This window comes from Corvus kubaryi, unplaced genomic scaffold (genome assembly GCF_017639235.1).
Source record: "Corvus kubaryi isolate FWS band 111438036 unplaced genomic scaffold, C.kubaryi_AGA036_p1.0 37352, whole genome shotgun sequence".
Classification (NCBI taxonomy): domain Eukaryota; kingdom Metazoa; phylum Chordata; class Aves; order Passeriformes; family Corvidae; genus Corvus; species Corvus kubaryi.
This window is the reverse complement of record NW_024581114.1, coordinates 3,562,881-3,586,472: the sequence shown is the minus strand read 5'-3', so window position 1 is coordinate 3,586,472 and position 23,592 is coordinate 3,562,881. Positions and strand designations below refer to the sequence as shown.

General features: G+C 50.4%; 1 protein-coding gene across 8 annotated transcripts in view; it reads left to right on the top strand.

The window, feature by feature from the left end:
- The window catches only part of CASZ1 (castor zinc finger 1), a 164,756-nt gene that overhangs the window by 106,367 nt on the left and 34,797 nt on the right, over positions 1-23,592 (top strand). For all 8 annotated transcript variants that reach the window (XM_042032196.1, XM_042032200.1, XM_042032198.1 and 5 more), the window contains 3 exons: positions 9,794-10,360; positions 17,171-18,011; positions 20,777-20,845. In XM_042032196.1, the coding sequence (XP_041888130.1) occupies positions 9,794-10,360; positions 17,171-18,011; positions 20,777-20,845 (1,477 nt within the window). The remainder of the gene's footprint in view (positions 1-9,793; positions 10,361-17,170; positions 18,012-20,776; positions 20,846-23,592) is intronic.

Here is a 23,592-nt window from a genome sequence, read left to right as displayed (position 1 = left end):
GCATTAAAGACGGTCACCAAGAGGGACTGATGAAACTTCAAGGAATTCCCTTCTGAATCTGTCCTTTAAGAGATCTGTTGTCTCTCCCTGGTCCTTTTTATTCCCCCAGTGTCAGGTATTTGCAGCTAAGTCTGGTTCCCTCTTGATCTCACCTCCCTGTTTCCCTGCACCCTTTGTCTCGACTCCTTCAGCCTTTAGAGAGGGGTCTGTGCCGTGTTTCCAAGAGGTTCATGTCTTGGCCTCATCTTCATTCCTTGGGAGCTGGCTCCCACACAAGCTAGCAGGCTTTGGCTCCAGAGGCTTTCCCAGCCCTCTGCTTCCACCACCCCTTCCCTCCCTCCCTGCATCCACTGTGTCCTCCTGGCACAGCACTCCAACCATGCCAATATGGAGAGGTGAAATTAGGCACTGTGTTTGCATTTAGTTGCCCTGACAACATGTCCAGCTTCACAGGGAGTTTTCTAAGGGCCACAGCCAGTCTGCAGGGACTTAAGGGTGATGAGCTCGTTTTTGCATCTTTCCCCTTGGTTTTCTTCACAACCTGTGGGGAGATTGACGGCAGGATTGTGATGTAGATGTTAGCAGTTCTGCTTGATTTATAGAGTTACTTAGGCTGAGTGAGGCTACTTGTGCTCCTCTGGATAGTAAACCTTTTAACCGAACTAAAAAATTAATAATAAATAAATAAGGTAAGGAAGAGAAACTGGATCAGAAAAGCTGATCCTCTTGGCCTTATGTTACCTGAAAGAAAGATGGTGAGGACAGAAGGCTCCCAGGGAGCTGCTGCTCAGCCCGGGGAGCCCAAGACCCCGCTCACTGCATTGGGTTGGAGCACTGAGAGCAGGTTTTCATGGGAAGGAAACTGCTGAAATGTCTTATCAAAGATCCTGCATTGACAAATGAACTAGGAAGTTTGCAGCAGGACACAAGGGACTTTTGAGCTTCAATCGGTCCTCTAGCAGTGCTTTTCCTCTGTTGTTATTTGCTTTGCATTAGTACCTAAAATTGCAGAGGCACTGGGCCCACTAAGCTGAGCAAGAAATCCTGTCCCAGTGGGTGACCCGTGAAGGGATGAAGGGGAGCCAGGGCAGAAGGGGAGCCCGCATGATGTCCTTTGCCCAAAGAGAAGGAGCAGTAGCAGAGTGGGGAGCAGAATCAGAATTCCTGACTCTGTTCCCCACTTTTTTCCCTCTTCTTTACATTCTGCTCCTTTTGTTAATGGTAGAAGCTTCCTGTGTTACTTGTATGCAGAAAGACGTTCTTTTCTGGTCCTTTGGAGGTTCCAGGGCACATGAGTGCAGAGCAAGGCAAAGGGAAGGGCAGAGATGAGGAGCTTTGCCTCAGCACTCGGGTGAGAAGCAGACCCTTAGTGGGTCTCCCAGTGAGGAGCTGGGGGTAGGCAAGATCAAAGCACATTTAGAGTAATTTTTGAGATCTGCTTGGGAAAAGGTTCAGACGTGCATTACTAAAGAGCTGTGAAGAAGGATTAGTCCTATCCTTGCTCAAAGTTGAACCACTTTCCCCACCAGCTGTGCCAAATGCCTGTGAAGAGCTGGTGGGGCAGCAGCAGAGCAGGTCAGTGGTAGGTGAGAGAGGAGTGTCAGAGGAGCCTGGTGGGGTGAGGCAGAGGAGCCAGGGGAGGCTGTCACCGTTCAGCCATGGAGGGGAGAAGGGCCCTGAGTCGGGCTGGGTTGTGGCAGGGCAGGTGAGGAGGTGCTTGCAGCAGGATGCGGCAGCTGAGGAGGCAGCACAGTGCTGAGCATTTGAAGGTGTCCATCGTGCTCTGCTGCCTGCCAGCCAGCTCGGCTCTCCAGCAGGGACTCTGCAGACTCTGGAGGACTTTTTGAGTTGCAGTCCACTGCACCATTGCAGCAGGAGCGTTTGTGCTATGGCCAGCTCACTCCTAGTGTGAGGTCTGCACTGCCTTTCTCTCCCCGGCCAGTGATATATGGCATAAATTAGGCCTCTGAAGGGGGATACTGCATCCTTAAGAAGAAATATGTCCTCATTTTTCTTAAACACCGTTTGCACTGAGTGAAATGTTTAGAAGGGACGCTGAGGGATAACTTTATTTCTTACTAGGGAGTTCAGAGCCGTTCAGTTAAACCCATAAAACACTGGGAGTAGGGAAGCTGACAGCCTGCCCGTGCATTAGAAAAGCCATTACTCATCTAGGGGAAGTTCACCCCATGCTGGAGCCTTGTGTTATCAATGGGGTGGTCCACAGGAAGACATGGGATCATCTCCCTTGGCCATCTAAGGGGTCAGTAGGATGCTCAGAGGTAGAAAAGACACTGTAACAATCCAGCACAGTGACATAGAGTGCTGATACAGAGACCCCAAAGCACTGGGTAAGGCTCACTGGTGGATAATCATCCTCATTCCCCCTCCCCTGCATGGGGAAACTAAGGCACAGAAAGCTGGGGAGACTGATGGTTACACTGTGATTGGAAACCAGGCTGGGAGCCAGCATTTCTGGTTCATAATCCCCAGATCGAATCACCAAAACCTAATTCCCTTCCAGAGGCAAGGAGTGAAAGTCAGGGGGCCTGACCTCCGGTTCCGTTTCTGTCACAAAGCTGTGTTCCCAGGTGGAGTTGGGAGTCTGATTCCATCTTCATTGCACCAACATTCAGCCCTTTCTTCCTGGTGGGATTTAGAAAGTCTTGGAAGATCAAGGCAAGGTCTTGTAGATAATAGTAATGGGAATTCCTGTCTTGGGTGGTGGTTGGTGGTGTGGTGGGCTGCATTACAGGTGTGGGTGTGAGAGCTTATGCTCTCACCCAGGCACCTGGCCAGTGCAGGCTGCCATCATTCCCCCACTAAGAGTCTGTTTGAGAGGACAGGGCCACGCAGGGCACCCAGAGTCCTGGCAGACAAGGCATCAGCCACCGAGGAGGTGGTGACTTTCTCTTTGCTATTTTATTTTTGGAGGCTTGACACCAAAAGATTTAATATTTGTTTGAAATGAGAAACAGTTCTCGAGTGAATTTGGAGAGCCTGGGAATTAATGTCAGACCCCCCTCCCCTCCCTAAACATCCCTCCTCCCCGTCAACTGAGTCCCCCCCTTTCAATTTCTGAAGCTTGCTGATTTGAATATTTATAAATATCAGTAAATTATTTATTGTAGCAATCTGCTGTGCCATTTCACCAATCGCCGTTAACACTTTAGGGCTCGTTCTTCAGGAGGATGCGACTGGAGGAGACGGGCACCTGGGGGCTGGGAGCAGGCACTGGGGAGGGGGTCCTGCCTGCTGGCTGCAATTCCAGGAGGGCTTCTCTCTGTGGGCAGCACTGGAAGGGTTGAGATATTTGCAGGAGAGAATGGGGACTTCTGTGTCCAGTACCAGGGGACACTGGGAGAGGACATGGCTAAAAAGGGAGGCTTGTGTTGATGGGGGAGCGAGGGGGCTGCCTGAGGGGGTGGGCTGTTTGTGCCCTGTGGCATGCAGGGAGCTGGCCCTGACTTACAGCTCCGTGCTCATTACTCTTCACTTGTGTCTGCTCCCCTGAGGAGGAAAATTCCTCTCGGGTTTCTCCTGTCCCATTCTCTCCCTTCAGAATTACAATTCTGCACAGAAAATACACACTGCTCAGAGATGCTGTGGCTATTTTATGTTTGTGGAAAGGAGGGGGTCCCTATGTTCATAAGCTCTTCTCCCAGAGAAACCCCGTCAGCAGCACTGGAGCAGCCAAGTGGCCAGGTGAGAAACAGGAACAGCCCAGCCAGCTGGCAGCTCCAGTGCAGGGCACCAGGACTCCAGAGGCCATGGCTTCCCCCTGTTCTCAGGGTGTCCTGTCGCTCACTGCCCAGTGCTGATTTCTGTGCACTGCTCCTCACTGTCACCAGGAAATTACAGCTGAACTCTGCAGCAGAGAAGGTTGAGCAAAGGGAAGCAGGATGGGCTTGCTGGAGGGAACTGGTACTGCTCTCTGCCCCTTTGAGCCAGGGCTGAACCAAGCTCTGGGTGCTGCAGATAGGGAGAAAAGTAGCCCTTGTGAGTCTGTAGATGCCAGTGTGGTGGGCAGGAGCAAGTGAAGCAGCGAGGACTGCAGGCAGACTGTGCTCTGGGAGGAGCTGGCTGGGGGGACCAGAGCAGAGTCCCCAGCCTTTCCTCCCCACTTTATGGATGAGGTGTGTGGGGAGAGCCCTCATGGCTGTGGGAAAGCAGGGAGTGAAGCTGGCAGCTCTTCGGTAAGGACGCCCTGGCTGCTCACTTCATTTCTCCTCCCACGTCTTCGATTCTCCTTGTCCTGCCTGCCCAGTGCTGATCTAGAGCCTGTCAGGTCTGAGTCTTGCACCGAGGGCTTTCCCCAGCTCCTCGCAGACACGCACAGGCGGGATCCATGCTTCCAGGGCAGAGAAGGTTGTTAAAGAGCCTTTGTGAACTCCCCAAGGTCAGCCGGAACAGACAGCATCCACTAATCCAAGGTCATTTCCTGGGCTAAAAGCAATAAAATGTTTTATTGATAAACTGAAGAGGGGAGAATACACACTAAATCCACTCTAAGACATTGAGGGCCATGCCTGGGATGTTCTGCCTTTGCCCTGGCCCGGCCTGGGATAATACAGGTCTTCATGCTGGAGGAAAAATGTTTTCTGGTAGGGGCTGAACATTTGGCTGCCTTCCCTGCCTCCTCCCAGCATGGGGCTGGGCAGTGCCAGGGCATTGCTCCTGAGAAGCATGTTCCCAATGCTCCAGTGGCCTTCTGCTGTGAAGGTTTGGCTCCATTTTAGGGACTGCAGCTCAAATGTGAAGAGGCTCCAAGTGTGCAGCACCCTCACCTCCCACCCCATCGAGCCGTGCTGCCCTCCCTGTTTGGGATTACTGGGCAGACCGGCATCTCTCCAGTCAAGTTTGCACCACAGTGGTTAAAAAAGAAAAGGACTGTGCAGCATGTCAGCCGTCCTTTCCTCCCCTTCCCCGCCCCAAATAATGCCGTTAATAATTAATCGAATGAGAGCTTCCAGCTCCTGGAAAGCTGGCACTGGGACCTCCCTCCTGAACGGAGCTGCTCAGCTGGGCTTAAAACTCTTCAATAGGAATATGAAAGCTCCATCTGTTCGATGTACCCAGCCCTCTGAAGTGACAACGCTGTCCCTCCCCAGCCAGCAACCCTGTCCCCCCAGAACAGGCCCTCCTGCGCCAAGGGCAGGGGTCCGCCCTGCACCCTGGCTCTTCCCACAGCCGTAAGCTCCTGCTGTTACCCTCCACCCATGCCAGCTGGTTCATCCAGTTCCCATATGCCCTTTTTTTCCAGCTGGGACCCTTTCTCCCCTCTGCCAGGGTGTGTTTTCATTGACACACCAATTGATAAGGCAAGCTAAAGCCAGGCTTAGGCTCTCTCCTCCTCTCCCTACAAAGCCGGATTTATCTTTGTAGCAGTTTGCCCCTTGGCTGGGATGGCCCGTTTCGGTCCAGGCTGCAGATCCTTTTGTTCCTGCACACCGTGTGTCCCCCACAGCCCGTTTTCTCCCTCGGGGGAGGCAGGGCTAAGCCGTGCCCAGCTTCGCAGCACCCCACTGTGGAGTTCATGGGTGAGACGGTGCTGCTTCAGGGGCTGCATGGAGGGAGAGGGCCGGGGTCTGCATGTGAGGTGCTGGCAGCACGTGGGGACCTGGGGGAGAGGGGTGAAGCATGGGCAGCAGTCTGGGCTGACAAGGCAGCGAAAGGGTGAGCTTTGTCGATCTCTTTGCCAGCCCTGGTTGCAGCAAGCTGTACCTTTCCTTCAAAGGGAGGATTGCCATCGAGTTGCCACGGGAATGGGTACAGAGGGGGAAGAGCCCGTGTCTCCTCAAAGGGTGTGGAGAGGGGGAAAGAGGAGTAAACTCCCGGTGGCATTGTTTTCAGAGGAAGTGCTCAGTGTAAATAGAGCTTGTGGGAGAGTTTGTCCCGGGCAGAGATGAAAAGTCCGTGTGACAGGCTCAGGTTATAAATGGCTTCCTTAGATTGATGTGAAATCAAAACATTTCTATTTAGACGAAGAAAATTAAGGGGGATGTTTACTTAGCCCGGAATCTTTAAACAGTGATTTGGGGTGGGGAGCTCGACCTGGGGGGAGGGTGCCTCTGCCTGTCTTCAGGGGTCTGGCAGTCCTGACCTTGGGCAGATACGATCCCTCATCCAGCAGCTCAGCTTCTCTCCCTCTGCCCAAGAGGATGAAACACAGGTGCTCTGGTCCCCTCCAATCTGAGGGTCATCTTCAGCATTTCTGTGTAAGAAGGGTTTTCCTTCTGCTCGTGGACTTGACAGCATAAAAGAGAGGAACAGAAATGTTGCTAGAGGTAATGTCCCTCCCATCCCGTAGACAAGAAAGTAAGGGAATGGAAAGATAATGTGTCCAGACTTGGAGAGAGGTGGTTGCAAGGTTGACAGGAGAAGCTGGGAGTTCTGATTTCCACCTATATTGGAATGGGTGAGATGTAGATGTGCAAGAGCCCTGGTATTTCAGAGCAAATCCCATTCCAGGAAGGTCTCTGGGAGGGTTAGTTTTATAGATCAGGGAAGTGGTATGTTTTCAGAACTTGCTTTATTTTTAGCTTAAACTTTAGGAAAAGATTCTCAGAATGTTAAAGAGAAAAATCCCAAGCACAAGGAGAAGGGAAAGGAAAGATGCCAAGGGACAGGACAGGAGCTGGGGGGCAGAAGCTGGGGAGGTAGAGGGGCAAAGCCAGGGTGTGTGAGATGGAAGGAGGCAGAACAGGAATGAAAGACAAGTTGCAGGCTCCCTGGAATTGCTGCATACGCAGCAAGTGCAGCCTCAGGAACGTCTGTTCCTCTTTTCCTTTGAATAAATATTTATATATTCATTTGCCAGCTGGTGCACACACTTGGCTGCTCACCTCCAGACCAGAATAATGGGACCTGCCTGTGGGGTATGCCCAGCCACTGCCCTGGAGGGATGTCTGCTGAGATAAGGAGATTGCCTAAATCTCCCAGCAGGCACCCCCCCGGAAAGGGAGCTACTCTTCAGTTACGTCGAGAAGAAGACAGACCCAGAATCCTCTGGGAGACCCTATGCAGATCCTTTGTAGCCCACTGGCCTTTACCCTCTGACACCCACCCCCTGTATCCCTATAAAGCTAGCCCCCTGCCCGTACGAGGGCAGAGAGATGCTCGTCCCTAGCTCCCCTTCGCCAGAGCATGGACCAATAAAGCTGCCTCGTGCAGAACAGCTACACAGGCCTCTCGTCTCTCTCCTTGGTCTGGCCTGGAGGCTGCCCTGCAGAGCTGAGCTGAAATCACAAGCTGACAATCACTAAAGAGCTGACAGCCTCTGCACGGGCTCTCCAGCTAGCAGCCGAGGGAAGATACCAGGCCTCAGGAAGACGATCCTCCACGGGACCATCTCTCCAGACTGGTCACAGCTTCTTTGGTCAGAGCTACTGACCCCACACCATCTGCCATACCTGCCCTCCTGGCAGAGGGGGGTAGGGCAGTGAGGATTTAGGCTGCCGCATGTCTGCCTCCCAGTTATCTCCAGCTGCAAGCGGTGCTGATCTCACCAGTCACGCAGGGCTGGGTATCATGAGAACATGGTCAGGGAATCACCAGGCAGTGTTTGGGAGAGAGGCTGGTGATTCCATGCTGACCCAGTGCCCTGGCCCCAGGCAGGCACCACATGGAGGCTCCGTCCCAGCCACCTGCAGCCATCGGGGCTCTCCTGGCCCTTGGCCTGAGCCCGTAAGCATGAGCCATAGGTGTCCTGGCCAGGCTCCATGAGGAGCTCACAGCAGCCTCCTGAGATTCCCTCTGTGGTACTGGTTGCGCATAGGTTAAGCCTTCGCTTTGTGCCCTACATAGTGGGAATGCAATTGGAAGGGAAGGTGCCAGCAAATAGCGACTTGCAGCTTTATGGGCATCTGCCGGTGCCCATCTGCATGCGAGAGGGCTGCGGGCTTGTGTTGGGGAATGTGTGAAAGGGGAATGCGTGGGGGAAGGCACAGGAATGTATTTTGGGGAGATGGGACTTCTTAACCTGTACATGTAGGACTATGTTTACGGAGTGTGCCAGCGCATACACACAGCTCTTTGAACAGCTGTAATTTCTAGATGGGGAGGTACGTGTTTGGGAGCATCGTGTGCTTTCCCTTCGTGAAAGCATGATTGCACGTAGGTGGTAGTGCCGGGGGGTGCGTTTGGAAAGTGGAGGAGTACATTTTGCCTCCCTTTGTGTGGGGGGCTGATATATTTGTCGGGGGGTTATTTTTCTTGCAGTCCTTGACAGGGAAGCGTGTCTGAAGCTGTCAGGAGTTTACGCTAAGCAGCCACTCTCTGGCTGTTGGACAGCAGGTCTAAAGTTTCAGTGTGTTTGTATTGGGCTGTCATGTTACAGGATTAGGGGTTGTCATGGTGGCTTCTGGGTGCATTGTAGGGGGTCTGATTAATCTCACTGTGCTTCTGTGGAGCAGCACCTCTGTGCTGGTGACAGGGAGGTGTGGGCTGAGCTGCCACGAGGGACTCCTGTGCAGTGGAGGAACCTCATCATTTGAGGTCTGAAGACATGGTCTGTTCGCTCTCCATGTGACTGGCCCCTCCTTCAACACAATGTAAAATCCAAGAGCCCATTTTGGAGGGAGCTTCACCTCCAGCAGTGTCCCCACAGTAACTCCTGTGGCATGTGTGACCAGCAAGTGTTTTATTGAGTGCTCTTCCTGAGCCCTGGAGTGCAGGGCAGGGTCTGCCTTGGCTCTGCTCTGGGGAAAGAGCCAGGCTGTGTGCTCGTGTCAGCCTTCCGTCCTTTAACCCTGCTTAGTCTGGGCATCTCTCAGAGGAATCAAAAATAAATAAAGAAATGAGACAATGCAGCTGCTTTAGAATAATTTTTTTGCTTTTATTTGGGATTGAGCCTTGTTAATTGTTGGTGCAATAATTATGCAAGTGACTCTGATAGAGACCATTTAGCTCAAGATTCTCTGTGACCTTGAAGTTAAGACCTTACCTTCTTCCTCTCTCCCCCCACCTTCTCTCACCCCGCCTTTACTAGCTGTCACATATGAATAAACTACATTAAAATAACAAACTCACACTAATTAGCTGATTGTGCTGGGAAGTATGAGAGCAGAATTTCCTGTGTGCAAGAGCAAGCAGGCAAAGGGGCCTGATCAGCCAGTACCAGCCCACAGCTATTTTCTCCATACCACTGTGACACACCAGTCTAGTTCTGGTGCTCCAGCACACACACTTGCCGGGGCTCCTGTCCTCCCTACTGGTTCTTTCAGGTGCATGCTGGTTCTCTTCTCTGAGACTATGCACAGACTCTGTTAGGTGAATTCCTCACTGCCTGTAGGCTTGGGCTTGAGAAACTGTTGTCACTGCTGGAGGTGCTTGGGTGCAGTCGCTGGCTGGTGTGGTTTTGGCACCCACTACATCTAGGATAGAGCTGGGGACCTAAAGTGGGTGGTGCTGCAGTCCGAAGGAGAGGGCAATCCGAACTTTTAACAAACTTGTATCCTGCCTCAGCCTGGAGCAAAGGTTGGTAGCATGCTCATCTGCCTGAGATGTTTGGGGCCTTTCAAGCCCAGTTCTGTCCCAGGGCAAGTAAGTGCCTCTTTCTTGTGGCCAGTGGCATGTTTTGGTCCCAGCAGGTTCAGAGGATGCTTCTCACTGAGCTCTTCTGGCTGGGCTTCCACTCAGAGCTTAGGAAGCACGTAGTAGCTCCACCTTTCCAAGGATGACACTGGCCATGCCTGAAAGCCCATTGGGTTGGCACCATCCTTTTGCTGTTTGGGTTTAAGTTGTCAGATCCCACTAATGCCCTTGCTTACTTCTTTCTCCTCTCTCTTCCCAGCTGAAAGAACTATATGCACTGACGCAGCCTCAGGAAAACCCACGATGGCTGCCAAGCGCAAAGGCGGCCTGAAGCTAAATGCCATCTGTGCCAAGCTGAGCCGCCAGGTCGTCTTCGACCACGGGGGAGCTGAGCAGGCACGTGCAGACAAGGGGCCACAGCAGGAGAGCAGCAACAAGGACCTGCCCCAGCCTGGGACCAAGGAGTTGGGGACAGAGTTTTCAGATGGACTCAGCCGTGTGCAGAAGATCGAGGAGGACAAAAGGAGGGAGGTGATTGAGAAGTGGGTGAACGGGGAGTACAATGAGGAGCCCTTGCTGGGGCGAGCAGAGGGCAAGGAATGTAAGGGCACCGAGAGCGCAGAGGTGCCCCCCGAAGGGGTTTACATGGTGCAGCCCAAGGGCTGCAGCGATGAGGAAGATAATGGGGACGAGGCAGACGCTCTGAGGGGCTCGCAGGATGGTAACTTCTTGGATGACAGGGATTCAGATGGGCCAGCGAAGGACGATGCCTACCGGTCCTCCAGTGGCGAACCAGGCTCCAAGCTGGGGGCAGGAACCACCTCAGGTAAGCCCTCTGTCCCCTCCACTTCCTGATGCGGGGCAGCTTCAGAATTACATTTTCTGTGTCCATGCCAGGTCCTGCAGCACTGAGAGCCCTGATCCTCTTGCAGAGGCCTGTCATTTTGCTCTTGAGACCATACAGAGTTTGCCTCTGGCTTAGCCTCCCATTCCCAAGAAGGGTGGTGTGAGGGTAGATGTGGCTGGATAGCTCCTTCCTGACCACAAGTCCCTGGGTAGTGCAAATCTCACCCTCCAGACTCCTTCACACCACTCAGATGGCCATAGCTGTGGTGGGTGCTGGTTTCCTGGTCTTGTATTCCCATGAAGGGGAAGAGAAGCAGAGACAGCTTTTGAGACAAATCCCAGGTGGATTCTGCAAGGTGTCCACACACAGGCTGGCTGGGTTATCTAACCACACTCATGGCCACACGGGGCACCTTGATTAGTGGTTACTGACCATGGAAGCCCCGGGACGGGCTGGGGGAGGGCCAGGAACTCTGGCAGGGCTGCCCCTTCCCCGGCTCCCAAGGCCTGATGCCGAGCCCTGACCTGCGGGACCTCAGATGAACCGAGCATGGCCCAGGACAGGACAGCCCCACCTGCGGGGCCGGGCCGGGCCGCACCTGGGCAGGATGGAAGCAGGCACTGGGATGAAGGTTCTGGAAGGAATGGCCACCGAGGTGTTCCTCCAGGGACTGGACTGGACCAGGGGGAGCCTGCGGGAGGATGCACCAAGCCAGGGCAAGGCTGGGATGGTCCCCAGAGAGCCCCTACAGAGCCACCCAACACCAAACATCGCCATTCCTTCTTGCTGCTTCATGGTCCCTCGGCCCGGTTGGAGGAGCTGAGGTGACGCTCGTGTCGTGGTGTTGCCTCCCCTCATGAGGGGCCCAGTCCTCGAGCTTTGCCCACCCTGAGCTCGGGATTGAGCTGGTGAAAATGCCCACTCCCAAACCTGTTTCCCCCACCATCTCGTGTGTTCTCCCTCCAGCTGTGTATGTCTTATTTTCAGATTGCTTCTGCTTTATTTTTGTGGTTCATTCAAAAGCTGAGTTCAACAAGAGATACTGGGGAAAGCCTAAGATGATTTTCTTACTCCCTTTCTGATACCCAGGTTTCCCCCAGATTGATTTGGGGGGGTGTATGAGTGCTAAGCCTTGATAAAAGCTTTGGGTGAATTGAATTCTCTCCATTAGGGCAGAGCAGCTCCCACCCCATTTGTCACTCAGCTGGGCTGGATCTGTAATTGAAAGATCTTCCCTTAATCTGCTCCACCTGCACACACCCCTCCCCTGATCTCAGCACTTTGTGAATCCATCAAACTTTCCTCCTTTTGTGTGTGCGCATGTTTTCCTCCTCCTGTTAATAATGCAGCTGAAACTCATCTCCGTCTGTCCGTTCCCCTTCTGGAGAGGCACATTCTCTAGTCTTCACGAGTTCAGTGGCAGCGCACATAATTATGCATATAAGATATAAACAGAGCTGTTTAATTATCCTTCGCCACATCAGTGACAGAGTAATTAACAAACATTGCAAGATCAATGAGGGAAAGTGTGACCTTCAGTTTCCTTTGATAGGAAAGCCCTTGTCGTTCCCAGACACAAGGTGATTGTGCCTGGACTCTTGTTTTAGTTTGTTTTAATTCACACCACTCCACCCACCCCACCATTTGCAGCTTTTATTTGCTATGAAAACTAAAAAGAGGGGAACTTAAATGTAAAAAAAATGTTACCAAACTGGGGAAAATGAAAAGGAGATGAGGTTTCTCGCTGGGGTAGGAGATTTCAGTAAAATACCTTTGCAGGGCTGTATTGTCAAAGGATTATGCAAAAATAGGAAACTGTTGGGGGGGGGGAGGGGCTGAAGCTTCATTTATGTCTAAGGCAGGTAATGGCACATGAGGGGTCCAGTTTACATACTGAGCCATGTGGGGCTTGACTTGCAAACAGACGTGCTGCCACGTCTTGAACGTCTGCTTCAAGAACCTTGTTATAAATGTCATTTGCAACATTTCCCTGAAAGCACAAGAAACATCCCTTGCTTTGGAAAGGACAAAGTTATTTTCCTTTACTTTTTCTGTCAGTGTTCAGGAAATTAATTTTCAGCTGTTCATCACCAAGTCCTAAACACCCTGGTTATTGGGTGTGAGCTAAATTTATTCCAGTGAGATTTGGAACCTCTTCTGTCAAAAAGGAGGGATTTTTTTGTAGGAGTTGAGGGGTAGCAGGAGTCAGATGAAAGGAGAGGAATACATCTCTGCCCTCCCAGTCGAAGTGGCCTTGGGGGAGTCATCGCAGAAACCTTGATTTGAAGATTCTGAGCACCAGTTGCTCCCTGTGAGAACAGAGGGTACAGAGCTGACAGTGCTGAGCAGCATTTAAAACTAAGCCCATACTTTTATCAGCTAGAAACTTGTGTGGAAAACAGGAGCCACACAGAAAACCAAATCCTACATGTAACAGGCTTTCTTGGTCAGTGGGAAAAGAGATCCTAATTATATGGGGATGAGAAGGGTTCCTGCTTCACAGGTGTGTCCACATATTGTCCACTTTCTGGGGATTCAGCTACTGCCCATGCCTTCCACCAGCACCACGTGTGGTCTGTTGCCAAATCCTGGCCAGCTTTGTGTCCTTCCAGGCTGACAGTAAGGCTTGTTGTGCATCAGGCAGAAGTTCACAGAGACTCAGTCAATGCTATTCAATTCTCATGCTTTGAAATAAGATGGAATTTCTTTTCAAGCCTCCCCTTGGAAGGGGAGGACTGAGGAGTCAGTGCTCAGTCTTGCCCTGTGTGCCTCCTCCCTGGTCCACCTGGGAAGCACATTTAAGAGTCACAAAGCTGGTGTGTGTCAGGAGATGGGTGTCAGAAGCTGATCTGATAGTGCAGATATGTTTCTTCATTCATTCAGGCACCCTCTCTTGCTCACTGACTGGCCCATGCTTCTCTGTGCACATTTATATATAGCAACGAGATTTCTCAGTGCAGTCTCTGACACAGATCCCTTTCCACAATCGCTCACTGACGCACACATACCCAGGGAGATTTTCCTACACATGTTCTCTACTTTGTCTGTTACACAGTGGGCTAAAGTAGTCAGTAGGAGCTTCCCCCTGTACGAGCTTTCAGATCTGCCTTTCTTTTCTTAGCTTCTTGGCTAAGTCTCTTGGAATATTCATTGGCCCTGTTTTCAACCCAGGAGGGTTTTCTCTTCCTGATTTCCTGGGGAGATTCCACTTAGGAGAGTGTACATGCCAAGTGCCAGTTTCTTGTTCATCATGCTGTATCCCCAAGTCTATGAGTTTTCCCTCCCAAGCAGAATAAAGGACAGAGCCCTGTCTGGGATGTCCCATCCCCCAGTATTCAGACCTTGCACTCCATTTGGGCTGTTTTGCTTTTCCTTCCATATATAGTGTGCTGCTGCGGGCTATTTTTAGCACCTTTTTTGCTAGCTTCGGATCCTTTGTGATATGATAGCTGCTCTGAGACACACAGATCTCTGCTCTTTGGCAATGCCCACAAATGGAGAGTAGCGGCAAGGGGAGAGGGAGCCCTTTTATTATCACACAGGAAAGGAGAGGAAAATGCTGGGCAGGGAAGGGAGAGGAAAACACAGGGATAATGCTTCCTGTGGCTTCCAGGACTCCACACAGGGATGTGTTTCCCAGCTGTTGTCCTGCTTCATTTTTGTCTGTTTGTGGATACAAGGAGGGTTTTCTGTCGATTAGGTAATACTAATTACCTCTTCACCGTTGTCTGAAAGTGTATGCGAAGTGAGGTGACTGAGTCTCACACTATCCTTCTGGTGAGCCAGCTCCCTGCTGTAAGGTGCCTCCACTGGAGGAGCCTCTGACCTTCATGTTAGGTGCCTGAGCAATTAAGTGCAGGTTGTCTTAACTTCAGGGGATGTGCTGGGCTCATGCTGGGTTCATGCTGGATGAGTAGAGCTGCACTTCCTGGCAGTGAGCAGTGAGAACTGGCCAGGACTTTGTCTCAGATGTGAGTGAGGAAAGACTGAGCAGCACCGGCAAAGCTGTTGATCAGGGAAGGGTGTTGTGATCATCTGGAACCAAATCTGAGCAAAGGAAAAGCAGAATTCAAGATGGGTTTGGGGATTAAATCCATGACAATGAAACCTGAACTCGGACTTCACAAAGCTCAAAAGAAGTTCTGAACCACCCCCCACCCTTTCCTGTAGGCTTGGATTTTGCATCTAACTGTTTACACCAGTTGAGGCATAGCCACATGGTACCAAAGACTGGACTCATAGGCTTTCAGGGCAGTGGTTAAAGCTAGCAAAAATCACATTTAATAGTTTAATTTCATATCACATCCTCAATGTGGTATTCTTTTTCCCCTTGCAGCTTGACACAGGCTGGCTAGAGTTTTTCTGTGCAGTGCTTGGAAATCAGGGCATTATGAGGGAAGCTGGGGGTTGTTTTACAGGTCCAAAAAGAAAGGAAATGCAGAACAGGGAAAGCAGATTTAACAAAACCAGGAAATTGTTAGACCCAGTAGGGATTTCATGGGTTCATTCTTTTTTGTTGGGTCATACACTGAAATGGAAGTGGGGAAAAGAAAAAAAAAGAGGTGAAGAGGAGAACTGCTTTAAAGCAGAATGAAATTTTTTAATATGCTGTATGTGAAAGATAAAGTTGTCCTTCAGGCAAGTCTTGTTACTGGGACCCAGTGGGGAATGGTTCTGCATTTAACATCCTGTAAGATTTGTACCGGCCCATGAGGTTGTGCTGACACTACAGCAGCATTGCCACCCATTCTGTAACTAACGGGGTGTTTATTCTGGAGTCAGGCATCCCAAATCCCATGCAGAATGCTGGGCTTAAGTGCCTGGAACTGGAAGGTCATTTTGGGCTAAACCAGATCCCAGCAGGTGTGGCTTTGTCCTTCGCCTTGCAGGCTCCAGGTGTGTTCTTCACATTGCCTTCCCCCAGAACCCCGTACACAGGGAACCAGCACAGCAGCACTTGTGCTGCAGTGAAACAGCTATTCCAGGCAATCCTGGAGCAGGAATGTGACCTTCATGGTCTTGCCCATTTAGTGCCCATCACAGGCAGTCTTTTCCTCCATAGAGTCCTGTGAAAACTGATTTGTGGGAGCTGATGGCTATTGAGCTTCGACTGTGCTCATTGACAGGCTCTTGTGTGCGCGGAAATGCTCTCACGTACGTGCCTGCCTCTGCAAGTGGCATCACTGGCTGTCAGATCCCCCGCATCTTAGGGATCTTTTGGATCTGCTGACCTGTTCTGTGGCAGTGTCTTGGTGCCTTCCTTTTCCACTGTGTTTCAAGGCAGTGTTGCTTTGTTTGGAGCGGGACCCCATGCCCAGAACTTCCCTTCTGCTGCCAGTGTACCTCCGTGTGCTGGCTGCCTGGAAAGGAGTGTGCTTGCCCATTAAGCCAGAGCGAGTGTTTAGTAAAGATGACGAGGGAGGTTTGAAGGACTCCTGCACACAGTAAATCTTTGCTCTGCAGGAGAAAGCAAGAGGGAGAGGAGGAGGAGCGTTGTGTCAGACTGAAGCCTAAATGAGGCCAAGCCAGAACGTCAGAGCAGTCTTTATTTCCTCCTTTACACTGATATTGGGTGACCTCCAGGTGTGTGTTCTTCCCATCCTGGTGGCCTGTGAAACTGCCTGAGGGAGTAGGGGAGGGAATAAGGGAGGGACAGACCCAAGGAAGGACAGCTTTTGCTTATTCTTCCTCCCTGTAATCAGGCTCTGTTAGACTAACCCCTTCCTGCCCCTTCCCCAACCCATGCTCCAGAGCACTGGCTTTCTCCCCCTCCGTGGAGCCCACATCAGGACAACAGCTTCCTCTCCTCAGTCCAAACCCTGATGGAGAAAAGGCTGTTCCTTACCTGTTTTTCGCCTGTGTGGACTTTCCCCTTTCCCGGTGTTACTGGAAGCTGTCCCTGGCTCCTTGGGAGGCTGCCTGTAAGTTTCCACAGCATTCACTGGACTGTGGCCCTTTTCCGCATGGCGAGTAGTAGCTGTCCAGTCATAGGGATGGAGAAGGGAGAGAGCAAACTGAGTGAACCCTTACAGAATTGACAGCGAAGGGAAGGACTGCAACAGTGATGGGGAGCTGTCCTGTCTTTGTCTTGCCTTCTCCACTCTTTCCCCTACTCCTCATTGCCAAGTTTCTCATGCAGACAGCCTTTGCTGCTCTTCCCCTGCCTTGATTCATCTCCACCTCTGCTGCTCTCCTCCTCCCTGCACTATTCTGTTCTGCCCTCCTCCTGCTCTACCCCATACATTGCCGTGCCCGTCTCCCTTTACCCATTTCAGACTATGCTGTCCTGCCTGCTCTCAGCCTTGCTTGCTCTTCACCAACACACGTAGCATTTTTGCGTGGGTTTTCCCTCTTACACATGCTGCCATCTATCCTCTGTGCATCTCCTTCCATATATAAACATACACAAGGACAGATCTGTACAAACCTCGGCGTATTGGCATTGGTCTCACTTCCAGTAAAATTACTTTTTCTTCATATTAGACCAAGGCAAGAGTGCAGAGACATTTATGAAACTTTGTTTAATGTACTGAAAAGCCATCGGCTAGAACATTTAGGAAATTGATTTTCCTGGCATTGATGAACTCTTTTTATTTTACCCCAGTATTAATTACTTTTTTTTTTAAACAAATTAATTTAAGAGTCATAAAACCTAACAAGTGAGCCAAACGTCAGTAGATCATGTTCCCCTCTCCCCTTCCTCCCCCCGCCCCCCTGCTTCTAGTGCTGGTATGGGAGGAGAAAAAAAATCAGTGCCTTGTGTGACTCTCTGCTCTGGTTTCTCTGCAGGGGAAGCTTCATCACTGCGGGATTACGCCGCCACCACCATGAACGAGTTCCTGGGCATGTTCGGCTACGACGACCAGAACATGCGGGATGAGCTGGCCCGCAAGATCAGCTTTGACAAGCTGAACGCTGCTACCTCAGAGGCCACTGCAACTGTTGCCTCTCTCCCCGGCGAAGATGCCATGAGCAAACGAGCCCGCTTCTCCAAGTACGAGGAGTACATCCGCAAACTGAAAGCTGGAGAGCAACTCTCATGGCCCATGCACTTGGCCAAATCTGAGGAGCTGGGCTCCAAGCTGGGCAAAGAACCTTCCTCAGTGCTGGCACAGCCCATTCGGGTGCCAGGTCCAGACGCCTCCATGCTGACGGAGACCAAAGCCACTATCCTGCCACTGCCCTCTCCCAGCAGTTCTCAGATGCAGGGCCTGATGTCACGGGCCTCCAAATATGACTTCTTCATTCAAAAGCTGAAGACGGGTGAGAGCATCAGGCCACAAAATGGCAACACTTACAAGAAGGCCTCCAAGTATGACCTAGAAAACGTCAAGTACTTGCACCTTTTCAAGCCTGGGGAGGGAAACCCAGATATGGGAGGAGCCATTGCCTTCAAGACAGGCAAGGTAGGCCGGCCTTCCAAGTACGATGTGAGGAACATTCAGAAGCTTACTCCAGTAAAAGCTCCAGTCCCCAGCCTGGCCCCTGCTTCCCTCACCAGTACCCCCAGCAGCACCCCTGTGGCCGGGCCAGAGCAGTCCATCTCATTGCCGTTCAACACTCCTGAGTACCTGAAATCAACTTTCTCCAAGACAGACTCCATCACAACTGGAACAGTCTCTACAGTAAAGTAAGTGTCCTCCCACTTTTCTTGTCTTTGTATTAGTGGGGGATCATACCAGAAGTCTGTGTGTGGTTCAGTGGGAAATCCAAGTTCTTGCGGTGATAAATACTGCACTGTTCATGGGACGGTTCTCTTTGCTCTCTGTTGAAGTGTCTGCTCCTCTTTTACACCTTAATCTCTGTTTATCTGATCTGCACTAAGGCTGTGACCTGCCATCAGCAGTCATAGCCGTGAATCTGGAGTTCAATAGCTCCTGAGTTCATATGTTGAAATGAAAGAGGAGGGAACGTGGGGCTGTCAGCACTCTTAAGGTCAAGGCTGGAACAACTTTATTTTCTTCTTCCTTTGGTTTCCCAGGCATCTGGATGTATATGTAGGAGAACCTGATTCTTGTTTCCATTTAACTCAAAGGCATGACTCTTCTGACTTTACTATTAGCAAGAGGGGGCTTTTTGTTTGTCCCAGAACTCAGAAGATGTTTTGGTGCCTAATTCCCATCAATTTCCATAGGAGTTAGGCATATACCTACTTCTGTGGGGCCAGGCCTGTGTCTTCTCAATTTGCTTGCACAAACAGAGGTGATTCAATTACCCCTCAGACTGGGCAAACTCATTAGCCCAATTACCACTAATAGCCTCCTGCACATGCATTGCCAGCAGTCTCTGCAGTGATGCCATTGACTGAATGGAGGTATCTGAAGGCCTTGCCAAACCTTGGATTACTTTTTAATGTGACTTCCAGAGGTGGGAGCTGTAGAAGAGATACATGTGTATGTCAGGCTGCAGCAGGGAGGAGGGGAGAGACTTCTTTGCTTTCATGTCATGGTTTGGATTTACTTGTTTCTCTCTGTGAACCTGGGGCTGTTGTGCAGTGTGAATCCCATGGGGTCATTTCTAGTAAGTCCAGGGCCTTCTGTCCTGCCCTCTGTGCCATCATACCTACCCTACTGCTTGGTCCTCTGGTGCAGAAAAAGGCTGTTTTGTGTTTGGTATGTGGACCTAGGACACCCTGGGCTAAATCCTTGCTGAATGCTCTTTGCAGTCCCAGCAAAGTCTGCATCACCCATTTTCCCTGTTTCCCCACATGGAAGGCAGAGCCATGTAATGGTACCTGTCTTCCACGTGAAATGGTTGTTTATCAACTGCCTGCAGACAAACTGAGAGCTCCATGGGAAAGGGCAGAGTATTATTAACATCTGCATCTGCTCAGGATGTTCAGGGTCTGCTCGGGGTCCTGCTCAGAATGAACCTGTACGTGCCCCAGATGACAGGCAGGGACTCGTATTACTTAAAAACACAGTGTTGTAAATACTCCCGTAGACTCAGTGCCTTGTTGTGATGGGTGACTTGGTCCGAGACTCTGTGCCCAAAGTGTCTTCAGAACACTCACCTGCCTGGGGTTCACTCGCCATCGTAGAGCTGTGCCTGAAGGCACAAGCAAGATAAGCAGGCCTTATATCTGCTGTGGTGTTGCACTGGGATCCCAGTTTGCTTTCCTTTCTCTTGCATATTTCCTGCCTCTTGCCAGATGTGGGTTTGCCAGCACAATGGTGATCCTTCCTCTGGCCACAGGACTTCCTCAACCAGGGCATCATGGAATGGAGGATGACCAGGACCTTCAACCTGGCACTTCCCATGTCCTGATCACACACTGCAGTACAGAATGGGCTCTGGTCCCTTCTCCTTCAGTCCACTCACTCGATACAGGCTTCCATGGTAAAAGACAGCAGCCCGTTAATTGTGCTGGTGAAGGAAGTGCTGACTGCAGTATCTGGGCCGTGGCTTCCCATTCCCAGTCCCCACTAGGTTCAATAACCTGACAGGAATTACCCTTCACTCTCACACATCTGCACATACACCCTTGCCATGGGTTTAAACTTTCTTACATCAAGTGCCATTAACCTGCCCTGAACTTGTCTACCTTCAAGTGAACTCTGTGCAAAAGTGTCCTTGTTTAAACCGGGGTGCAGAGCTGTCAGGAGGAGGAGTGGAGGTTGGGCACAGACAAAGAACACAAAGAAGATGGTGTGCAGCCTGTCTGGGGATGCATTGGGGTGGCCCTATCTCTTGGGTAGGCTCGAGTCTGGCCCTGCATCTCATTTTCCCTCTTCCTGAACTCACTCAGGATGTTATTTTTGTCTACTTCCTAATGATGTAAAATAATCCAGGCTTATCCCCAGGTTGGGGTGTTTTTCTCATTGATTAAAATACATAATCTGTCTGTTGGAGTTTTGGGGTATCTGTGAAACAAAGAGGCATTTGAAGCCCCATCCAGGGGCTGGAGCCACTGTTCCAGTGCAGCTGGCCACAGGGAAATGGGCAGTAGCTCACAACGTGGCTGGCACAGAGCCTCTTCTCCTGCAGCTGAGCCAGGGGCAGAGCTTCCGTGCATACAAGGGCAGCACTGCCAGGTGACTCAGAGAGGTGTTTGTTTGCAAACAACTTTTTTGTTTACTTTTTTGTATAGGCGTTTTTATTTTTTTCTGTAGAAACAGGTTTTGTGGTTGGTCTCAGTTTCTCCTACAAGCTGCTCTGAATCCTGCAAAGAGGGAACATGCAGGAAGGGTGGTAGGCAGCCTGTATATTTCCCTAGGAAAAGAAGGTATGGGATTTGAAGAGCAAAGGGGAGGGAATTTAAACTTACGGGTGTCTTTGCTGGTACCCTTCCCTGGGCCCTCTCTCCTGATCTGTCAGCAGTGTGTGAGAGAAACAAGAAGTGTATGCTGTGCCCTGTTCCTGTTAACCAGCTCTGCCCTGTGTGTCTCTCATTAGGAATGGATTACCCACTGACAAACCAGCCGTCAGCGAAGACGTAAATATTTACCAGAAGTATATTGCCAGGTAGGCAAAACTTTTGACTTTCCTGGAGAGAGGGCTGGGAGTAAGAAGGTGGAGTGGTGGTGGGAGAGACGAGGTCTCGTCTGGATCAAGTGTTTAAACCAGACTTTGGCACTTCCATTTCCCATGGCATCTGTACTTGCTCTGTCCCCCTGCTTGGGAGAGCAGTAGCTGTGAGAGGTATACAGTCACGCCAAGAACATGCTTAGCTCCCTGGAGTTGTTAGACTTTGTGACAGATAGTGGAAAAATGCTTCACTGAAGAAGCCCAGGATTTAAATGGGAGTTCTGCCTCTTGACTGTTGTTTTTTCTGTCCACTGCCTTTTTCCTCTACCATGTCCGGTGTCTGCAGGAGGCAAGCAGAGAATATCTCACATCTGAGAATCTAGGCTGGAGAAATTCACAAGTGACTGGAGTTCAGGCAGCTCTTGGCATCAACATGGGATGTTTTATCCTAGAAAATTTTTGCAGCTCATTTGTCTGAGAAACCCTCACTGAATCAGGTGCAGAGTAGGGCACCTTATCACAGCTGTGGGCATGCTTAGGTCAGGACAGCGATGCTGAGAGGGAGCCCAAGGCTGTTGGGGTGGGACGGAGTGAGTAATGCCACAAGAGCCAGAGGGACAGAGGAGATGATTGCATACCACCTGCCTGGTTAAGAGCTCATGGTATAAAGAAAGGGTCCATCAAGGCTTTGCCCCCAGCCAGTTGAATCCTCCATCTGTACTGTGAGAAAGCTCCCAACAAAAGCCCCTTGTATCCAGTCAGACACGAGGCAGGGAAGCAAGCAAACACTTCTCTCTAGGGAAAGAACTAGAGGGTTTGCTCCCACCAGCATTTGGGCACTTATTAATGAGAGGGGAAGGGAATGTGCACTGTGTTTTCCCACCTTACCAGAGCCCACAGGGAGTCTCCTTGTGGGAGACAGTCAGCTGCTAGGAAGGTGAAGGGAACATTTTGGCAGGGAAAAAGAGTGGGAATGGCACTCTCCTAGCTCAAGAGTGGAACGAGAGGTGACTCAATTTCCTCCCTTTTGCACAAATCGCAGATGTAGGAGAAGGGGGCAGAAGACCCCATGGGAAGAGAGGACAGTTGCACCACCACAGGCAGCTCCTCAAGCAGCAATGCCTCAAGTGCATGTGGAAATTCACTGCCTCGGGGGAGAGTACAGTAGTAGAGTGTATAGAATATAGGAAGGAGAGCAGGGGTTTAAACCACTCTCTGCATGGGGCAGAAGGAGCAGCATCCTTTTGTTTCTGAGATTGCAGGAATTGCAGGGGCTGCAGTGGGAGAGGAGGTAGCACCTTTCTGTCCCGCATTCCCCTCTCAAGAAGAGAACTGTGTAAACACGTCAGCCACATCCACTGCTTGCAGAGCTCTGCAAGCCCCTTCCCCTGGGTCAGGCAGGTAGCTGAGGGAGGTTTGTGAACTACCTCAGGGACACCACATCCTGCTTAAAAGGCTCCGCAAGCCACCCGTTGGCAGCACAGCCATTTCCCTTCAATTTACACACATTTTTAAAAACAGTTTAAAGCCTTAAAATCAAGGGGTGGGGGGAGAAGAGACACAACACTCTTATGTCTGTACTGCATAATTAGCTTAATGAGTTTGCCAAAGCCACTGCCAAAAGCTGCCCAGGGATAATCCATTCTCTCACACAACAAAACAAAACCTCTTACTTAGCTAGTTTGGGTTGGGTTGTTTTTCCCCCTCCTCCTCCGTGTATATTTATAATAAAAAAAAAAGACCACAGAAAAAATTATTATTATTATTATTAGTGCCTCAGCAGATGGTGCTTCTGGCAGCACTTGCTTAAATATTTATTTCTGTGTGAGTTTCCTCCCCCCCTTGTAATTGGGGTGGGTTTTTTTTTTTCTTCTTTCACATCATCGTTACAGAGTAATGAGTCTGTAAACACTCTCTAAGCATGCTGACTTCTTTATTTATTATTTTTATTATTATTTATTTATCAACTCTTGCCAGATCAAGACTAGTTCTTTCTGGCCAAAAAAAAGAAAGTGAACCGATTAATGTAAAGGAAGAGGGAGTGGGTTGTTCTTGTGCAAATGAATCTATGTGTCTGTATTGACAATTTAGGAGTTTGGATTTGTATATCAGTGTGTCTGTGAGTTTCCTTGTTTCAGGTGTGTGTGTTTCTGTCTGTTCACGTGCATGGAAATTGTGGGTACGTTCATGTAAATTCAAGGGGGTGTTGATGTACTGTAGAGTCTGTGCATGTAAATGTGCGCGTGTGTATGCGTGTAAGTAAATGTGTGGTGTGTAAGCTTTCCTGTTATGAAAAACCTAAACAGATGCTGTGCTTTAAAAATTAATAGCTTTGAACTGTTTCAAGTGTCAGAAGAAACACAGGATAATATAACCCTTTAGAAGCCCAACCTTGCACACTGAAGGAGCAGAACTTCCCCTTTGTGCTGAGTTTGCCACTTTGCTCCTTCCCCCAGCACATGGTTTGGTGGAACACTTGTCTGTCCCTTCCTGTGCTGCAGGCACCACACAAACCTTTCCATGGCACATGGAAAGGAGGGTAGGAGTTGGAAGTGCTGGAGTGCTTGTTTAGCTGTTGTTTTTAAAACTGAGCCCATGTGTTATTCCTGCTAGGATGCTTCAAGTAACTCATCTCCTGGAGTCTGATCTCTTTGGTGTCTGGCCCTTCTTTTACTCGAGTTGGTATCTCTAATCATTTTGCAGCCTCATTTTGGATAATATTTTCAACTGCTTTGTATTTGTCA